Source organism: Mycteria americana, chromosome 9 (genome assembly GCF_035582795.1).
Source record: "Mycteria americana isolate JAX WOST 10 ecotype Jacksonville Zoo and Gardens chromosome 9, USCA_MyAme_1.0, whole genome shotgun sequence".
In the NCBI taxonomy this organism is placed as follows: domain Eukaryota; kingdom Metazoa; phylum Chordata; class Aves; order Ciconiiformes; family Ciconiidae; genus Mycteria; species Mycteria americana.
The window spans coordinates 20,771,059-20,791,765 of NC_134373.1; the positions used below are offsets into that span (position 1 = coordinate 20,771,059).

General features: G+C 39.8%; 1 protein-coding gene and 1 long non-coding RNA gene across 5 annotated transcripts in view; one reads left to right on the forward strand and one right to left on the reverse strand.

Annotated features, from left to right (window-relative positions):
* Nucleotides 1-4: 4 nt before the first annotated feature.
* Nucleotides 5-19,739, forward strand: LOC142414431 (uncharacterized). Of its 2 annotated transcripts, none has more exons than XR_012777078.1 (3): nucleotides 5-317; nucleotides 8,825-8,973; nucleotides 19,482-19,739. It is a non-coding gene; the product is annotated as an uncharacterized LOC142414431 (long non-coding RNA). The 2 variants fall into 2 exon arrangements; XR_012777079.1 differs by having other exon boundaries at nucleotides 19,498-19,739.
* ITGA6 (integrin subunit alpha 6) overlaps nucleotides 6,838-20,707 on the reverse strand; it is a 46,811-nt gene continuing 32,941 nt past the window's right edge. For 2 of the 3 annotated variants that reach the window (XM_075511650.1, XM_075511651.1), the window contains exons 12-26: nucleotides 19,733-19,890; nucleotides 18,683-18,838; nucleotides 17,833-17,948; nucleotides 16,697-16,886; nucleotides 16,528-16,611; nucleotides 16,246-16,325; nucleotides 16,018-16,095; nucleotides 15,807-15,909; nucleotides 14,500-14,673; nucleotides 13,374-13,472; nucleotides 12,890-13,000; nucleotides 12,707-12,805; nucleotides 12,248-12,373; nucleotides 10,548-10,677; nucleotides 8,715-8,876 (exon numbers count right to left, since the gene is read on the reverse strand). In XM_075511650.1, the coding sequence (XP_075367765.1) occupies nucleotides 10,570-10,677; nucleotides 12,248-12,373; nucleotides 12,707-12,805; nucleotides 12,890-13,000; nucleotides 13,374-13,472; nucleotides 14,500-14,673; nucleotides 15,807-15,909; nucleotides 16,018-16,095; nucleotides 16,246-16,325; nucleotides 16,528-16,611; nucleotides 16,697-16,886; nucleotides 17,833-17,948; nucleotides 18,683-18,838; nucleotides 19,733-19,890 (1,682 nt within the window). In that variant the 3' untranslated portion in view covers nucleotides 8,715-8,876; nucleotides 10,548-10,569. Of the gene's footprint in view, nucleotides 8,877-10,547; nucleotides 10,678-12,247; nucleotides 12,374-12,706; nucleotides 12,806-12,889; nucleotides 13,001-13,373; nucleotides 13,473-14,499; nucleotides 14,674-15,806; nucleotides 15,910-16,017; nucleotides 16,096-16,245; nucleotides 16,326-16,527; nucleotides 16,612-16,696; nucleotides 16,887-17,832; nucleotides 17,949-18,682; nucleotides 18,839-19,732; nucleotides 19,891-20,707 lie in introns of all 3 variants that reach the window. The other variant, XM_075511652.1, reaches the window with a different exon arrangement.

Sequence of the window (20,707 nt, forward strand, 5' to 3'; positions counted from 1 at the left end):
CCTCAGCCCGGCCCGGCCGCCATTTCCCGCCACGCCAGCTCCCCCAGCCCCTGCCCAGGCCGCGGCCTCCTCCGCCGCGCGGCCGGGAGGAGGTGCCCGAAGGGGTGGGTGTCTCCTCCCGGCCCAGCCCCACGCAGCGGCGCTGGGGCGGAGGAGAGGGCGGCTCCGAGGGAGCGGGGCGGGGGGGCGCCCGGAGCAGCCCGGCCCCCACAGGCAAGGTCGCAGCCCCTGAGGCGGCCGCTCCGCTGCCCCTGTGCCTCGGCTGCCCGCCGGGAGAAGACGGTGCTCGCTTCCTGGAGAAGCCCAGCCTCGGACAGGTACGGTGGTGTTACTCATGGGGGCGGGTGCCGTCGCCTTCCCGGCGAAGGGCTGCCGGGTGCTCACCGGCCCCCAGGGCGGGAAGCCGTGAGGGGACCGGAGGCATCGCCCCCCCGGGCGGAGGGTGTGAGGGGGCGGGCGGCGGTGGCCGGGACCGCGGGGGCCCTGCGGCGGGGTCGCGGCGTGTGCGCTCCCGTAGGGAGGCCGAAAGGTGCCCGCGCATTAGTGCCGGCACTGCCGCGGAAGGGTTATCGGAGAGTTGGCCCGTGCTGAACGGCGCTCAGCCGTGCTGCCGCTTCCTGAATATGAGCCAGCAGTGTGCCCAGGTGGCCAAGAAAGCCAATGGCATCCTGGCTTGTATCAAAAATAGCGTGGCCAGCAGGACTAGGGAAGTGATCGTGCCCCTGTACTCGGCACTGGTGAGGCCGCACCTCGAATACTGTGTTCAGTTTTGGGCCCCCCACTACAAGAGGGACATTGAGGTGCTGGAGCGTGTGCAGAGAAGGGCAACGAAGCTGGTGAAGGGTCTGGAGCAGAAGTCTGATGAGGAGCAGCTGAGGGAACTGGGGTTGTTTAGCCTGGAGAAAAGGAGGCTGAGGGGAGACCTTATCGCTCTCTTCAACTACCTGAAAGGAGGTTGTAGAGAGGTGGGGGTCGGTCTCTTCTCCCAAGTAACAAGTGATAGGACAAGAGGAAATGGCCTCAAGTTGCACCAGGGGAGGTTTAGACTGGATATTAGGAAATTTTTCTTCACCGAGAGGGTTATCAAGCATTGGAACAGGCTGCCCAGGGAAGTGGTTGAGTCGCCATCCCTGGAGGTATTTAAAGGGCGTTTGGATGAGGTGCTTAGAAACATGGTGTAGCGGTGGTTTTGGCAGTGTTAGGTTTACGGTTGGACTCGATGATCTAAAAGGTCTTTTCCAACCTATATGATTCTGTGATTCCCCTCGCCGCGGGCCGGGCCCGGCGGGCGGAGGCCTGTGGGGGGCGGGGGCGCCTCGATCGCGGCGGGGACTCGGCTCCCGGCGTCGGTTATCCGCGGGGCTGAAACGGGAGGCAACAGAAACCCACAAAAGCACCGGCTTTATTCGCACCGCTGCCGGCCGGCGTGAGGGCAGAGCCTCACCTGAGGGATTTAAACCGTGACTGGCCTCACCTGAGGGGTTTAGACCGTGATTTAACAGCCATGTGTTTTCTTACTACTAGTGCACCTTATGTCGGCTTGGCTGCACGACGGTATGGGAAGGGGCACTACCACCTCTTCGTGCACTGTATTACAGCATGCAAATGAGAAAAACGAGAGAAGGGATAACTTTTGTTTCAGTTATTAGGAAAAAGAGAAACAAAAAAATACAGAGGAAAAATAGGGCTTCTGTCTTTACAGGTATACTCCCAATCGGTCAACAATGAACACCATACATGTCTGTATTGGTTAAAAAATACTTGAACCGTATGTCATGTAAAATCACTTTCCCGGCTGTTAGGATACTAATGCAACATGTGAGGTACCAAACAGTGGTATTTAATAGTTTCTTGTCCTACTTAGGTAGACATGTCCAGAACATTAACAAAAAAGGCAGTTAAGAGTGATTATAAGCATGTCTGATAAACTTACTGCGGTGTAGATATCAAATCCTGTAATTCAAAATTGTATACAATACAGTACAATAGTGGAACTGGCCCTACATCATTTGCTTCTTTTATTGTGGATACTTGTATTTGCCCATAAATTTATCTTATGAAATTGACTCCTAAATATTGCTTGGTTTCCTTTAAACATGCCTTGTACCTGTGACTTGTCCGTGACCTGATAGCAGGGATGGATATCCAATGGCCTCTGCTAGAGCAGGAATCATTTTGCTATTTCTGTCACATTAATCTGTTCAGTGCTGTGTTGGATTGCTTGGAGCCTCCCATTAGAGAGGTGAAGATATCATAATGAATTAAGGGCTTTTTTTTTTTTTTGATGTTGCATTGAAATACAGAAAACATTGATTCAGTCTGCCTCCAGAGGCAATTTTCTGAGCAGTAACTGCACCAATAGTAGTAAGAATGAAACAGTAGTTCAGGATTAGATTGCTTCATTTGGTTTATAATCAGACTGGACCTCCATCTTGTGCCGAAAAATGAATGGCTTGTTCTGTTCTGGCCTGGGAGTGGTGGCTAATGGGGCGAACTAACAGCTTGTCTGTCTCTGCAAGTCATCGACAAATACAGGTTACTGACAGTTTTTACTTTAGCGCTGCTTGTAGGCCACCCCCAGAAGCACCAAATAGTAGCTCATGCTACTCAAGTTTGTAATAGTTTGGGACTCCTACTTATGAATTGCTGTGCTTAAAACCATTTTATAATGGCCTCTCAGTTGTGAGCCAGCACTAGTTTAAAGCAATGCCTACAAGCAGTAAGTTGGGTATTTGTTAAGTTGTTGCAATTTCTTATGATGCCTCTGGATTGGCTTAATCTTTCATGCCTATGTGTTACTGTCTTGATGCCCGATGTTTCAACTTACAGGCATGCCTTAAAAACGGGCCTACTGCCTAAAGTTATCTTTGGACAGCGCTCCCCAGCCAGAAGATGTGGCAAAGGCTGTCAGAGGCTACATAAATCATTGCACATTGTAAGCTGGAGCCCATTCTCAATAATGTAAACAGTGAGCACTTTTCTCAGGGAAAATCATGCAGGATGAACAGTCACAGAAGTAACTGTGGATAAAGAGTTGTGGATAATTCTTTAAATGCTGTGTTCAGACCAGAACAAACCCTCTCTGTTTACCTAAAGGTGTTTTCTTGGTCTTGTTTAAACTACTGATCAGATACTGATCATGTTCTGTAAACATGTTCTGTTAAAATATTGGAGAATATTTTGAATTGTCTCCACCCCACCCCCATCCCTTTGTAAACCTGTTTCTCTCATTGATGGTCTTCTGGGGGCTTACTCTGATCTGAACCAGTGTGATGCTAGCTGGAGTTCTGATGTGCCAATTTCTGTAAATTCTTATGCAAACCAAAAAAGAAAAGTGTATTATTTTTGTCATTTGGCATTTTTCTACTCATATTCCTGGTTATTGGTGTTCCTGAAATTAATACATCTGGATGCATAATTTAAATGGGACAGAACAAATCAGACTTCAAGATAATTGTAAACATAGCATTTAATTTTAACCTAAGCAATTACATTTTCATTTTTGTTTTCAATTTAAAATTTAACATGACATTTAAGGTTTAATAAGATAATTGGAAGCATAGCATTCTTGCAGGGTGTTCCATAGAATGAGTTCTTGGTTTGTTAAGGTGATACTATAAATAAGCCCTTACTGGAAGTCATTGCTCTTGGTTCCTGCATGTACCGGTACTTTTTTTGTTTGTTTTTCTTCCTTTCTTTTCCTCCCTTTCCTCCAAAATAGGTGCATCATAGATTAAGAAAAAACCTGAAGTTGCCAGGTATGGATATCCATAGAATATCTCTTTCTTTCCTTTCAATGGTTTATAAGCTTTGCTGTGATGCCTGCAGAGTTATCTGGTCCATCTATCCGTGTCTCTCTTCAGCTTGTGTACTTACTTGGCACACAAAGGCTTGTTGTTGTTCTTAGGTTTTTGTCAGTAAGTTCAGGTGCTTTCGCTATGCTAGAAAATTTTCTTGGGGTTACATTGGTTTGATGTGCCTTTGGTCTCTCTTTTGCATAAGATCTAAAAATGGCAACCAAGTTGATCAAAAATATAGAGGGGTTTCTATAGGAGTTATCAAATTGGAGCAGGTTCAAGAAGAACATACAGATGAGCTTATTTATTTTTATCCGGTGTATAATTAAACTTTGGAGTTTGTGAATTTTTGCCATGTACAACTTTGTGACTCAAGATCAGAAGGCAGTTGGAGAAATTTTGTAACTGATTATCATGGATGGCTTTTTCTTCCGTGGGAAAAATATAATACATAGTTACTGAAGTTGAGCACTAACTTTTTGTAGGAACAGGAACAGCAAAGTATCACCATCGTGGTGCTTAACTATTGGCTATTGTCAGAGGCAAGATGCTGATTCAGGTGATCTGTGGTCTAGTCCAGGATGGCTATTTTTATGTTGCTCCTCCTTGCTAAGGTTATGTTGCTCAATCACAGGCTGTCTCATAAGCTGGCCGGCAACAATATGCTTCTCAGCTCTGTGATGTTAACTGTTGGTCCCTTCCGCTTCAAGAAACCAAGCAATATCCCTCAAACATTTCTTTTAACCAGCTTAGCAATTGCATTATTTCATACGCTTCTGGCAAAAGTATTTGACTTTTCTGTCCCTTCCTCCTCTATCCCCTGAAGACACTGAGATTGAGAGATAAGAGGAAATAAATAGCACTGTATATTGATGGCGAGGGGGTATTTGTTGTTCTGCAATAGTTAGGTAAGCAGCAGCACGGACACTTCTGCTTGTTAAAAACTCAGTTCTCTGCCTCTGTCTTCTAGGATCTTTGAGGCAGGTATGGCCCTGAAAAGCTGCTGCTTGCAAACAACCATTTTGCAGAGCTAGAAAATGGAAAGGTCTTCGATTATGGAAAACACAATCTGCAGGTCCCCCACCCCTGTACAGTGACAATATCACACTCTGGCTGGGGATTAAGGCTGATGTCTGTGGCAGTCTCTCAGGGTAAGGAGTTGCTGTGTTTTTCTCACGAGGATCATGGTTAGGACTCCAGCAAGGCTTATGAGGTTATAAAAGGTATACAGTATTAATTATGAATCTATGGCCTGGGAAGACAAATGGGACATTGAAAGATGTCTGATGACTGGGATAAAAACTGAAGCAACTGCTTACACAGCCACCACAGGGAAATAGACTGCTCGCATTCTTCTTGTCACACAAGTATGTTGTCTGGCAAGCCAGCTGAAGCGTGTCCATGTGTCTCCTTTGGCTCAAAGCACTGGCTGCAGTTGCCTGTTTGTTTCATCACAGTTTGTTCTCCTGGGTTTTGCAAACCAACTGCTGACACTCTCACCTACTCTGTGCTGGGAGAAGTTATTTCAGTTGTGTGTACAGAAGGAGCGTTCTGGTTCTGTGCAGTCTGTTTATTTTAGTTAAGATGCACTGCTGCAGTGTCAGTTAGCATTGTAATGTGGGTAACCCGAATTTTAGCACTGCTCTCAAAAGCTTCCCTTCATCTTACGTGCTGATGCCCGATTTGCATCCAAGCACCCTGTGGCATCTCTTCTTCCTCATATAACTTCTGCACAGGTGGTTATTGAAACTATGCTGTGATGGTCCCTTGTATCAAAAGCTTCTCTCATAAGATATGTCTCCTGTGCAGTGACAGTTAAACATATGTGAAGGTATTGCAGTTTACTAGCATTCTGTTTATGTACCTTAGGCTATATAGTTGTGTGTGTCATACAGATATATACACAAACATACTGCACACAAAATCTATCAAACTATATTAGATTTTACATATGTGCGTATATACATATATACTATACACATACAGTATTATGTATAGTACTGTACTAATGTATATATAGTATATACATCTAGTACTGTGTATACTATATATAAGCATATATAAAACCTAATATACTTTATTTGTATTATACTTCCTATGATCAGCTACTTAACTGTTCTCCCAGTCCATTTTGTCTTGTTGTGGACAAATGTTTGTAGGTGTAGTTATTTAAATGAGAATAACTGTTTAATAAAAGCAGGTTGAGTCCACATCTTTCATGTGCTCTGAATGATCTAGCAGCATCTTCTGGTTCTAGCTCTAGAAGTTTCTTAGCTTCAACAACAAACACTGGTCTAGCATGTACCCAGCTAGCCCTTATCTTCAGGCTTTGATGCATCAAAAGGTCTCTCTTTTCAGCAAAGGCAAGCAAAGTATCCTGTGAGGGTTAACATCTTAAAAATGGAGATAAAACATAGGTTTTTCTCTGGGGGTTGTTTGGTCATGTCCCCCTGTCCATCCCTGTCCCGTCCTGTCCCCCGTCCCCCCCCCCCCCCCCCCATCTTTTTGGCTTTTCTGTTTGGTTGTTTTTTTTTTTGTGGAGTTGAAGCTGTACCCTGCAGTTGTGTAATTGACTGTCAGTATCAAACTTCCACTGCTAAATACAGATAGGTACGTGGGGAGATGCATGCAGCTCCCCTAGTTACAGAAACACCTGTCTGGGAGGGGAGCTTTTAGAAGACTGCTTGCATTGACAGGACCCTGGGCAGGGTGAGTGAAGTGTGGAGGGAGAGGGTAGCTCTGCCCCCTGGGAGCTGACACTTGGTGCTGTGCCAGGGCCTGCTCTGCCAGACTCCATGCCTGACTCTTACCAATGCTGGAAACTGCAGCAAGCAGCAGACAGCTTGCGAGCATGAGATTGTGTGTTATCTCCTGCAGCTGCCTTATCTGCCCCTTTGCATGGGGGAGGGCACTGAAAGTTACTATTGAGAATGAGACAATTCGTTAAAGCTTGCAACTTTCAGCTAGCTCTTCCAGTGAACTTAGCTATGGCTACCTCCAATAATTACAATAAGAAATCACTATTACCAAAACAATGGTCAATTAAAAAAAAATTTATTTCACACTTCTATACAAACATCCACAGGTAATTTCTAATCATGGAATGATGTAGCATTGCTAGCTGGTGTAAAAAAAGTTTGAGATAAAAGTATACCAGTGACATGACTTATTTTTCAAGAACTTTCAGTTTAACACTGCTAAGACATTCATGTTCTTAGGCGAGGGCCACAAGCTGCTTTCAAATCCAAGGCTATTTGTCATGCTTCTTAGCCTCTGATTAGCCTGGCTCCTGATGCTGCTGAGCCTTTAAGCTAGAATTTTAAAAGCTCAAAAGCTGGCTAACAGCTAAATACATGTGTAAGTGTTCATAAAATCAGGGTCACAACATACTGACATTATTTAGTGAGAGGAAGAAGAGTCTATTAAATTAATGCAGTTTCTAGAATGATAACTTTTCAGGTGACCAGACCTTCCAAAAAGGTATGTTCAAAGTTAGTAATAAAATAAGACACTTGACAACTGCCCTCCTAGCAGGTTTTTGCATAGTTCAAATTACTAGCAATTAACATGCATACTTTTTGAGCAGAATTTTGTTTCACATGGAATAAACAATTGTGAACTAAATCTTTGTTCTTAAATAGTACCAATGCTTTAGAACATGGGTAAAAAAGTAAACTCTTTAAATAGTTTTATCAGTTATGTTACAATAACTAGATTACTGATAAACACATTGTGGTTCTACTTTTATCAACATTCAGGTATTCAAGACAATTCAGTAGTCTCAATGTGGATCAGCTCAGATCCCCATAGTTAAGGGAAGTTAGGCATTTATAGCCTCCTTCAAGTGCTATATAACAGTTGCAGTAGTCAGCGCCTTTTACTAAGCAGGAAGTCCTTATGAAGCTGGAAAGCGGTTTCCAGAGAACCTCACACTTCTTGCAGCAAGTATAAAACTGTATCTAAAAACCCTACTTCTGTTTGGTGTCCAAATCGTTAAATAGTCTGAAGTAGTATACAAATCATGTTACAAGACCCGATAATTCCTATTACATAAAGTTACAAGTATCGGGAAAAAAAGCCCCCATACACATCATTGGAATAAATATTTACATTTTTAGAAAGCATTGGCACCTTCAGTGATTTATTAAAATGCAGTGAAAGCCTCCGGTCTCATAATCTGAAGTTCAAAAACACAGTGGATTTGAAGGTTCAGTTAAGTCTTTGGCCTAACAGTCAAAGACAACAATTTATAACAAAAATAAATACAAAAATGACTAAAATATATATATACAAAAAGTACATCTAATATTCAAGCCTCTCTTTTAAAAAAAAAAAACTATGTATATTTGTTGTGAGCAAGAATCACCCAATCTGATCTTAAAAAAAAAAAAAAAAATCGAGCAACATTACTATTGCACATGTAGTTTAAGATGATGCTTTTTGTTAAGCCCTAACTACTGCAGCAGGCAAAGTTTATGACTAAAGTAGATTTGCAGGTCTTCAGATTATACTTGAACAAAGTGTGTTAAGGCCACTGTGTGTTTATAATGGACTACACATTGAGGGAAGGATGGAGAACCTGTCTTGACCTTAACCATGCATACCTAGGAAGAAGGTTAGGATCACAGGAAAAGGTCTGCCATAGTGGTTTTGTATATTTTGCAGAAAAGACCCCAAATCAACACAGTATCTTCTAAAGTGTGAGATCTGAAGGGGAAAAGAGGCAGTCTGGAAATTAAATAATGCAAATAAAGTCTGTTGAAGCAATTTTAACTGTGCAAACAAAAGCCTCAATATAAGTAGTAATATCTACAATCAAATGGTGAATGTCCATAGTGTTCATAGGTCTAATTCAATCAGTATTCCATTAATGAAAACCTGAATCTCTATCTGAACTTTGTGGATGAAAATAATTTCTCCCTAAGAGTAACTTCCATTTTCATTCCATTTTGTGAACCACTGTTTTGTCTCAAGGTCTTTGCACTTCCCATCTTTGATCTGTCGCTCTTCTTTTCGAATTCTTACAGCATGATATCGGGGGACACTGTCTTCGTACCTAGAACGCTGGAAGAACCCGCACTGGGGCCGACAAGAAAAAGAACAATTTAGGTTTAAGTTGCTGCCAAACTACTACAGTTATAGAGGCAATAAATTCTTCCTTTGCACAGACATACAGGTAAGAAAATTGAAAACAAAAACATGTAGGCCAAAAATGTCCTGTACGTAGCTATAAAAATGTGAGCCAGCAGATCTACATTAGCTGTTCAGCAGCAGTTGAAGACAAATGGCATAGTCTGACAATCCAGTAATCTAATACCTTAAAAATATTCCCTCCACTAACTCTCTACATTTGTTTTACAAGTCTTTTAAGTCTTCTTATAAAGCTATTCATTCATATAATGAGAGACTTCAATGCTACACAAAGAAGTAGATACAGTTCAGGAAGGCTTCCTGTACGGTAACATGATTTACCTTTAAAAACCTACAGAAACATTTCCAGGGCCTTCAAGAAAAGCCACACTAGAGCCTTGTTTTTCAAAGCACTATCTCAACTATAGTCACCTGAACTAACTATACACATATGCAGTATGAGAACATGAGTCTTGCTTAGTTTGCCATAGGATAAAAAACAGACATAACTTGAAAGTTTTGTAACATGCAATGACACAAGTCTCCCCAGATGAGATCTAGTACAGCTTATTTGTGCCCTGCAATTTTTTATTCAAAGTCACTGTAAAAACTGATTTTAACTATTGAGGAATGGACTGAAATTAATTTTTGAAACAAAATGGAGTTATGGCCACAATGTTACAAAGATGATGAGTGGCAGACACTCAACTTCACATGCTTATGGGTCGCTGATGTCAAGATTAATGTTAAGAGACATTGTGCCATCCAGCTGTCATTAGATACTGCTAGAAAAAAAAAAAAGATTAAAGTGGCAAGGGTTTGTTCATAGTATTTGGGGTGGGGGGTGTTTTGGTTTTGTCTCTTTGTTTTTTTTTTTTTTTTTTAAATAATATTAGAACCTTTAGCCATCCTTTAGCCAGAACCTTTGGCCATGTCTTAGTTAAGATTTCATTAAACATTGTTTTGACATATTTTAGTTAAGAATTCCTCCCCACCCCCTGATCCCAAGCATCACTTATTAATATAATGTACATGCATGTAATAGTTTAAATTGAATAAAGGTTGCTAGAAGCATAAATCATCATGCATCTAGTAGCTTCAGCAGAGGAAGGCGTGTTCCTAGAAAAGTATACCTTAGAATTGAAGGAAAACAGGTGTTTCCACAGCAATTAAATTCTCATTATGAAAACCCCTTTCATTATGAGCAACAGGTATCTTTTAGCATGCACTAAAGGTTAGTAAAGCAAGTTTATATATCGTCCATGTAATCTTAGCTTTAAATCATAACTCTGCAGTGTTGACTACCATCTCCCAGGCTTAAAAACTTACTTGTACTGTTAAAACATAAATTAAAAAAAAAAAAAAAAACAAAACTAAAAACCATTGCAACAGATCAAGATGTTTTCTAAAGAAATAAACAAGAAGCTTTTTAGACCAAGGTAAACACCTGTGTGTGTTCACGTGCACCAAAAGCTGAAAAATCGATCGACAGAATGAGCAAGCAAGTACGATAGTTTGAAATCCAGAAGTTAATAGAACATATGCAGTAAAAGCTTCATAGTTAGCCACCGCAACCATAGCATGTCCCAGCTAAAAGTTAAAAAAAATATCATCAATTACCAATTACAGAAGTAGATCAATACTATGCATCAGAAGTAAGCCTCTCTTTATCAGATGGCTGAGCATGGATCTCAGCCTTGTGATATGTGGCATCGTAATGATCTTTCTTATTTCTCTTGAAGAAACCACACTACAAGGAAGCAAGGTATTTAGTCAATTTTTGTGGACTGGAAGAAGTCAAACCTATTAAAACTGACTTAAATTAACTCTGAAATATCTTCCCATTATCCCTTCGCAGGCCTTAAAAAAAAAAATCACAAGAACTCAGCTGTTTCTAGATCTGAGAACTTCTTGGACTAACTCCCATCTGTAAAATAATAGAATAACCTGAGGTAAAGAATATTATTTTAGAGGCATTTTGATGAATTTGTAATGCATCCGGTTTTGGTTTTTTGTTTGGTTTTGGTGTTGTGTTTTGTGGTGGGGTTTTTTTTGGTGTTTGGGTTTTTTTGGTTTTTGTTTTGTTTTGTTTTTTTGAAGAAAAGCTACTATAAAGTATGTCCATAGCAACTAAAGCTGGCTGTGAAGAGCAGAAAAAAGTCTATACAGAAACCTGTTTGTGGACTAGTGCACAGGCTAGACAAAAACATAGGGTAGAACAAAAATGAGTACTGTCTTGACCTGTACAATACAAGCATTTGTCTTAAACCAATCACGTAACTGTCTTTGAAGTACCATGTTTGTCCTTCATAAGATGGCACAGTGTTTGTCATCAAAAGAAGCATTTTATGCTGTGCATGCATGTGTGAAAATGTGTGTATTTTCTTGTGTAGTAAAACACTAGTATAACCTAACAGCCCAGCCAAAGTATTAATTTGTCAGGAAGAATTGCAGCAGGTGCTGGGCATTTATTAGAAAATAGGGGAGTCAGAACTATCCTGTGAGAAGTAACCTGCAGCAAATAGTAATTGCTCCTCAGCAAAGCTGATTGCTGCAGTTTCTCCAGAAGAAAGTAAGTGACAGATAGGACATTCTTCTTCGCCTCTTCTTTCTTAATAACCTTCTGCTATCCCATAACAGCAAATACTAACTGCCTATGCCTGTAAAAACTAAGAATAAAAGGACTGCCCTATTATACTTGGAATCACAGTTAGTTGTAAAAATGCCAAAGGTAGTTAGAAAAATAGATATGTGATTTTTTTCTTTTGCAAATTGTTAACCTTTTGTTTTACACACTTATTTACTCCTTTACAGTTTCTAAGATAAAAAGCCAATACTACAGAAATTCACCAACACACTTGGCTGTGGATTATTTCTGTACCTTTGGGTTATTTTCATCTACTTCAAGTTTAATGGTATTTCTAATGTTAAGAGAACAAAGACCTGCTAAAACATTTATAGGTAGTTCACATGAAGTTTTACACTTAACTGCAGAAGCCCCAATTAGCTGTATCCATCCATATCAAAGTAACTATGACCTCTAAGTGTTTGTCTCAAGTTTTGCCCAGAGCTCAAAATACTTCCTGCATTTGAGGATGTGGAAACAGAAAAATTTCATAACAAGACTTCCTGTGTAACCATTTTCATTCCAAATGTTGCAAAACTGAGAAACTGATAAAGGTAACGTATGGCTTGGGCAGTTTTGCTCTATTCTGAGTCCCAAATACAAACCAAAATACTTAATCATTTGCTTAATTAGTTTGCTGTCTTGTCAGTTGTAGACCAGAAAATGTAAAATAACCAGATGAATGAAAACTCACCTTCCATAGTAAGAATACCAACAGTGCAAGCATCAGTATTCCAGCAAAAATAGCCACCGAGATGATCCACCAAGGTACTCCTGTATAAAGCGCTACTGGTTTTGCAGGAAAGACAGTAACACGCACCTAAAGGAGAGAAAATATGTTAAGATGGAAAGAGCATTTCAAAAGCATCCATGTTTAATATAAAGCTACATTTACACAGTCTTATCTCTTCTCTAACAAGATGTCTTCTTTCTCTCATCTACAAAATGTTTTTGAAGAAGTTGTTCCTACTGGTATCACTTCAATATGGTAGTAAATTTTTCCAACCTGATTAAAAGGTAAAAATGATCAATAATTCAGTTAAAAAGCTAAACTTTTAGCTACTTTTATTTTAATTTTTTTTCCCCCAGTCTTTGAGGTAAGCTGGAAACATCACAAACATAACATATGGTTAGCATTAAACGTTGAGCCTACCTGAGCAACTTCATTTGTGAGTTTAACATTCTTAGCTGCAGCAGGAACACTGATTGAAGCCCTAACAAGAATGTCCAGGTAGTTCATTTTGGAGTATTCCTGTTCCAAAATAAAATACAGACATTAGACACAGAACAGGAAAGAACTCTGACCTTCCAAAAAGGGCAGGTAAAGAGGACTTACTTCTAAGAAAGTACTGTTCCACAGTCTGGAACGCAGCACAATAGATGCCTTGCTGTCTAAACCCTTCAGGGGACACTTTATGTCCACACAGCGTGCATTCACATTGCAGTCCTGCAATTAATAAACTTCTACATGTAAATAAAAATACATCCTCACAAATTGTTTAACCCCCCTGCCCCAATTAAAAATTGGATTATATGCATCATATTTATGTGCAAGAACCAAAATCTGTTTGTACTGAAAGTATAATGAAGATGCTATTACCTGTTTATTTTCCTGTAGATACCTATGCAGAAATTCTTTGCTATTTCTCTCTCATTGGTAGATAATCTAAATGGTCAAATTCTAAAGGCATCGATACTTGGATTTAAGATAAAAACAAAGCAGAGAGATACCTTCTTTCACCCTGCCAAACTCAGAAAAGCCCTCTCATGAGTGCAGGGGGAGGTATCTGACCAGACTACAGTTGGTGCAATATGCTTACCAAGGTCTTGTATTTTCTTTCTGAGAATAAAGAAAATGTCTTGCTGTCTGCAATCTGCTTCTCTGCAACCTCACGTTTCCTTCTTGAGTTATGGGATTCCTAAGAAAAAAAAAAGTAAGAAGAGTTTTAGTAGTTTACCCTAAGTATCTCTTAATGCTGATGCCGTACAAGCAGAGAAACAAGAGTTCAGTGAGCATTTTCTTGTTCCAAGATCAGCACATGAGTGACGTCATTATATATCCCTACTTATCTACATTTATTGCTAATAGTAGAGTCAGGACAATTACTAGAATTTGAGATTACCAAAAGAAAGGTCAACTGACTACTTTCTTTAATAAGTCAAGGGGGTTTCAGATTTATAAAGCTTTCAATGCTATTTCCATTTTTGTTCTATATAAAGGGTATTAATGTTACTATGCTAAAAGAATAAGATTGCACTAAGGTCAGTAGATGCATTTCTTTTTAACTGTATACTAATTACACTCACTGAAAGTTTTATTAACTAATGTAGTGATCTGACAAGAATGGGTTTATGTGCATGCAGTTTTAATGGTGAAAATTAAAACTCCTTCCAAATGATCTTAAGATTACATGAAAAAAAATTATTAAAATGAAGGCTTAAGGTCTAGGGAAAAAATCTTGTTAGATAGGCACAGTGAAGGGCTATGAAACCCTTGCTTGAGAAATTCTTTTTATCATATTTGATGTAAATAAGTAAATTTAAGTGCAAGCCCTTTCTCTTTAAAAAATTACATGGAATTCCCCCTGGCTGGGGAAATGTTTACTGTTGTTTATTGTTTTCTGTGTAAGAACTCAATCAGATATCAATAATGCTGGTGAAATGTGTTAAAGCAAACAGCAATTTCATCTTGTAAGAGCACATGACAACAGTGCGCACTGCAAAACTGGTCACCACGACATAGCATCTATCCTTTGGCATGTTATCCTCATTAGCTGTTATGAAGTCTCCTAATAAGCTTAACCCTTGATACATTGTTCATGTATTGTGCATTCGAGCTGCTTAAGACAAAAAAAATCCTTCTGGAGGCAAGCTCTTATGCCCTACTATCACACGCTGCGGTGCTTTCATGTTGTACTAATTCATGAACAGAAGATAGTAACATACCGCAACATGCAAACTATTGATTTCATTCTCAGGTTGACAGGAGACTTTTTCCAAGCCTTTGGCATCTATTTTCATCAAATAAAGCAGCCATTTGCCATTACTAATTTCTTTCGGCCATTGGATGTCCAGGGAAGCAGTACCAAATGTTTTCAGTGGTCTGCCCAAGTTAGTTACCTGTTAAAACAAACATTCTTTAAACTGTGAAATACGTTTTAAAGGGATTTTCTTCTCTATTGAAAGTGTTACTGACTTGGGCGAGTTTTAAGCATGCAGCTAACAGGAAATTTAAAAGCAGATGAAAGACAGTCGAAACAGAGTATAGAGACAAAGCATATACTGAAACTAGCACACCTGGATAGCAAGTAAATACAGAGCTTAAACATACAACAATTAACATTCCCTAACATGGACTTTAAGTTGTTGATTTTTAGAACTCTGTCTTCACATGTGAAATAACAACAACTCCAATTTACAATTAACAAATCATTCGGTTACATAACTGAGGCAAATTGCAAGTTTATAAGGAACTCTGACACACAAAGATAACCAGCTCTTGCAAGTCTGGAAGTTGTTTCCCAACCTATGTTTTGCTTTCTTAGTGTTACTGTTCATGATAGCAAGTTCTAAGAGAGATATTCTAACTGCGTCTACTTTAATACATGCATGCAGGTACAGAAGGAAGTAAAGGATTGACAGAGGTGGACTTTAATCCTGACAAACTACTATGTACAAAGACAGCGGGGCTTGCATTAATGATGTAGAAAAAGCAATGCTCTTGCTGATAACCTGAGACTTTACAGAACCAAAATTGTCTCTCTCAGCCTTCTCCTTGATTTATTAATTAGGCAGAAGACCAAAAGAGTGAAATAGACCCACAGGTTCAAAGTGGCTTCCGCCGCGTCTTCTTGTGCCTGCTCAATCCTGCATGCAGTAAGTACACGTACTCGCTGTCTGTGCGCATCGGCTAACGTAACACCTGGGCACGCCAAAATTAGGGTTCTGGGTTTAAGTTCTGTTCCCTACCTGCATGGGGTTTTATGCTGTACAACTGAACATGCATGAACTGCTCTGAAAAACAAGTGTGCAGCCAGCCTCAGGCCACTTCCTCAAAATATGATCGTAAAACATCAAGGCCTGAAGAAGCTGTAGTCTGCAGTCAGACTGCATGTTCTGATCAGGAAGTCAGGATTTTGGGACACGAAAAGCCAATTTTAAATCCACCAACTTTTCCAAGTGTTCATACCCATAAAGAGAAAAGCCATTCATTTGATTAAAAGCAGCTGTTGGCATTAATCTAAATTACTCACTCTGAATTCATACTCTATGAGGTTTCCAATATGATCTTCAGATTTCATAGCACTCTCACCAACGATGTTACCTCCAAAATATACCTGAGAAGGCTTAGCAACTCTGTTCAGGTGGGAGTGGGGAAGGAGAATAATCAGATTTTAATGAAGTCTGCAGCAAAACTGTCGTTCCCTAGGGCCCCCCCCCCCTTGTTATGCTATCAACACTTACCCAGTGAGTGATAAAAGCAATTCAAGAACCACTTTAGCACTAGCTGTAATTGGAGTCAAATTAACTTGAGTGCTCGTTCTACAACGAAAAGGAAACAATGCTGTTTATTTTATAAATTTAACGGTTTTCACTTTACTATTAAATTGCTTTTGTGAATCAAACAAATTAATTCAGTATATTTTACAACTGTATATAAAAACATATTGTGTGCACACAAAGAAAACTTACGTTTCCAGCTTCAGATTAATGTCCAAGTCTGTTGTATCAACATTAACTTTTGTGGTACTCAAGATCAGATAAAAGGTTACCTAGACAAGAAAGAAGATCCATGAGATAGGTAAACATTTTATAAAATATATTAATATATGCAGTATTACAGAAATACACCATTAAGTTCTAGAGTTAAAAAGGCAGGTCCCAATCAAATTTCCAGTTATGACACATAGAAACTTTGGACGACTGCAGTCAGGAATCAGATTTTATAACTTGAGTAAAACAGGTGCAACTTACGTTGGAATTTCTTTTGAAAGGATTTCCAAGTTCACACTCTGCTTGAGAACCATTTTGGTTAGCACCGCATGTTAGCTGTTTTTCCTGATTAAACAGAATACATGTAAAAGTAAAAATATGCTGCACATATTTAAAAATTTTAATATTTTTTTCTCGTAAAAATACTTACAGGATAACCCCGCATCTCCCTGAATGCAGAATATGTCAGACTGTCTGGAAAAGTTGCAATTAGTTTAGCTTCATATGCATCTTCACCATCTTTTTGTGGATTTTTTGCATCAGATGGATTGTTTGTCACTGTTATTTCCAGGGCAATATCTTTCTGATCTTTCAGAACAAGCACTGGCATGCCATTTTCACTACGGAAACAGAGTATACAGGGTTGTGTGCATTAGGAGAGCAAATGTGTATGGAAGTCTGCCTCTTACTATGGTTTACCCAAATATAATTCCCTCTATTAGGGAAGAATCAGTGTAAGACCATAAACACCTGAATGGTCGTAGTTGTTTTTTCCCAGACCGGTATTTTGTCTCTGAAAGTGGCCAGCAAGTAACAGGATAGAACAGACTGATACACCCCTCAAGTCATCAAGAGTTTATAGTATTTCTGAACCAGCAGTTGCATCTGGCTCATATTTCATAGTGATGAATTTTCTCTGAATAAATCTACTGACCTACTTTTTTCTTGTAAAGTATAAATGCTTTTGGCTTCCCAGTCAGATTGAGGCACTCACTGCTAAAGGTGACTTGACTGTTGACAGTGAGTAAGCATACTTCCTTTTGTTTGTTTTACATCTCTTTTCTAAATTCAGTGGCTCGCCAGGGAGGAGGGATGCAGTGAGGTGTTAGGTGCATGTTATGGTGAAATGATTTCTCTGTTCACTTCCCTGTAACTGCTTGTCTTAGGCTACTAGACAATAGTATATCATGTTGTCATACTCACCCATCAAATTTCATCTAAAAAATAGTTAACAGTAGCACACACAATAAACTCCTGCAAGGCTGGTTTAGAATCTCATTTCTCCAGGGGTTAGAAACTTTCTTTTTCCTAACTTTTAGCCCACACCTGCACAGCTGTGGCCACTTTGTATCCCATTGACTCTGTACCACCTCTGTACCTCTTTCTTCTAAAGCTCATCCCCACTCCCCCACCTTCCTCACCCTGTCAGACCAGTACTACTACACAGGGCTGGGTTTGCCAGACTAACAGAACAAAGCTGCTCTATCTCCCAAAACCCTCTCCTAAAAGTTCTTTTAAGCACTTGTTAATAATTTGAATTTCAGCAATGCATTAATCAAGGCTTACATCGGTAAGTAAGTAAACCTGTCTTCATTTCCTTCTCTAGTGCAAAACCGGTACTGAAGTTTCAGATTGCTGTGACACTCATTGTCTTCTCCACATCCTTCTTTTAAGAACTCCACCTAAATAAAACCAAAGCACTTTTACTGCATGCCACATGATACTAGCTTAAAACAAGATTTCTGATATGCACTGCATAAAGAATCTACAGGGAACTGAGAGCCATTTTCCTGGACAGAGTAAGATTTTAAGCTGACTCTTACTTCTTGCCTGTCAAGACAGTTTTTCTTTGTGAGACATAGCCCTTGATGCTGATAATTTAAAACTTTAAATGTGACTAAAAGGCAGAGTTAGATAATTGTAAGTGAGAGGTACACTTCTAATGAGGAAAAACATCCTTAAGTCTGATTCTTCAATGAGTGTTGAGGAAATGAGATCTTTTACCCAAGATATTCCCTTTTATGTCACTGCTGCAGAGCTCTAATGCTGTTACAGCATCCTAATCATGGAAGAATTAGACTGTACATTATTTTGTGGTGTGGGACAAGTGTTCACAGCAAGAAACGATGAATTTCCATTTTTAGTCAAAAGTACGTTTCCTCCTAAACTTGTTGGGGAGAGAAAAAAAAACCTAGCAGCTAAACCAGCTTCACTTTTGTTGCAAAAGAAACACAGGATCTAGTCCAAAACATTTTGTAACAAGTTCATAACAAAATATAAAATATAAGCCAGTAGTTACAAGTCCAGTGCCACCCCAGTTACTTCCTTTGGTCATAATTTAGCTTTCTGCAGTCTTTAAAATTCAGTGGTTTATCAAAGTGCAGATTTACGGGAAAATGTGATATCAAAGGCTTACTTTTGCAGTCTTTGTTTCAGATTCATTTGAATTTAGAATTGGTATAAGATCCGGAAGTGTTCTCTCTCTTCTTGTGGACGGTGAGCTAGACTCCAGGCCAGCAATTTTAACACTTACTGATATTGGAATGGGGCGTAGCTTATCTTTAATTTTTTCCTGTTAAAATATTTTAAAAGGCATAGTTAGTGTACAGTGCAGAGAAGAAAAAAATCAACACAAAGACTAGCTTTTGATACACATTTTAGAACAAACAGTACAGCAAAATCTTTTCTGCTATGTTGTGCAGTATTAAAACTATCCCCTATACAGAAACCCAGCATTTTCTAAAAATGTGCAAGAACACAAGGAGCCTAGCCCTACTGTCTTTTTTTTTCCTGGCTTCCCAATCAGATTATTTCTCTCACCATTAAGAATTCCTAGGAACAACAGATGGTAACTCAGGCAAGTGAAATTCACACTACAACAGTAAAATAATACACTTTCTCCCTATTGCATAAGTTCAAGCTCTTTAATTTGCTGTGGTCAAAAGCAACCTTGGAGGCTGGCTCATTACTGCTGAGCCACAGACAGAGAACTTGTTCAGCTTCTGGAGCAATGCCACCTTTAAGGGCCAGTGTAGCAGCCAAGGCAGGGAGCAGACACCAAGCTTTCTTGTCCTGCCCGTTCATCCCCTCCAAAACCCGTGGGTTAAAATTCTTTTCCTAGCCAGTCACACCGTTAAATTCTATAACAATTACTTCTGTTGGAAACAGCTCTCCAATTTTTTGGCATTTATTCCCTCTCTATTGTTCTAAATTAGTTCTGTTGACCTCCAGAGCATGCTGCAGTGGCTACAACTTTTATTCATACGTTGGAAGAAAGGCAACAGGAGGAAGCAGCGTGTGTGCAGGGAATAGTAAGGTACTACTTAACTATGGTGGTTTTCTAGTTTTGAAGCTTTATATTGCATGTGACTTAAATTATATACAAAGGTACCATGAGGCTGAAAAAAGAGCACACTTTTGTTTTAAATGGATCTAAATGAAATAAAAACAAAATACTCTGCCTTACCTGCAGTACAAGCTTGGTTGTCACACACTCTTTCGAGTTCTGCCCCCTTAGGGTTGTACTTGCAGTAAACTGATCAGAGAGGTGGTCTTTAAACCGTACCCTAGACGGCAGGCCTAACTGCCTCCTCTCATTTTCTGCTTCAAATGTGTAGTTGATCTCTATATGAAGAAATAAAGTAGGTCACTATAAAAAAGAACCCTTGCCTTACCAAAAAGAACTTTAATTTCTCCAGGTATGATCTTACAACATTATTCTAGAAGACTGTTTCAGCCAGTGCTGGGCTTCACAAACTGTTTTCAGTTATTTACAAAACTTTCTCCATCTGTCAGTTTTGTCCCTCTCCAGTTGAGGGCCAGGTACCCTGTGTATGTATCTAAAGGAAACTTCTAAACCAAATCCTTTTATTCCAAAAGTACCCCATGACTGTACCAGCATGCAGAGCTGCTGGAGGAGCTGTCATTGCTGCTGTGGAGCCAGTAGAGGGCTGAGACACAAAACTTTGTAAATGCTCTGGACTCTGCTGTCCTTGATCTCTGTTTTGTCCCAAATAGCACCTAAACAGCCAGCAGGATTTTGAGGTCAAGGTACACTGTTAATTGTAACACTGAAAACAAAAGTGTGACTAGAGCTTTCTAGTTGTATGCTGAGGCATGTTTTGATAGATCTGAACTCTGTGCATCTTTCAATCATCTCTGTATTAACCGAGCTAATTCCATGTTGCAAGGCTGGGAACAAGACCCAGCGTGCCAAGCCTCGGGAGCATGCAGATGGGGCAAATGTGAGCTGCCTCAGAGAGCTGGAAGCACTTGACCTGTTGAAGGACCAGGACCTTATTCAAGCACATCCTATGGATTTTACAGGTAGCTGAGAAACTCAAGACAACACAGGAGGAGAAGGAGGTTTGGGCTTAAAATTCTTCTCATTTCCTCTCAAAATCCTGCGTAGTTTTCTGAGGTGTAGTAACAGCAGCATTGT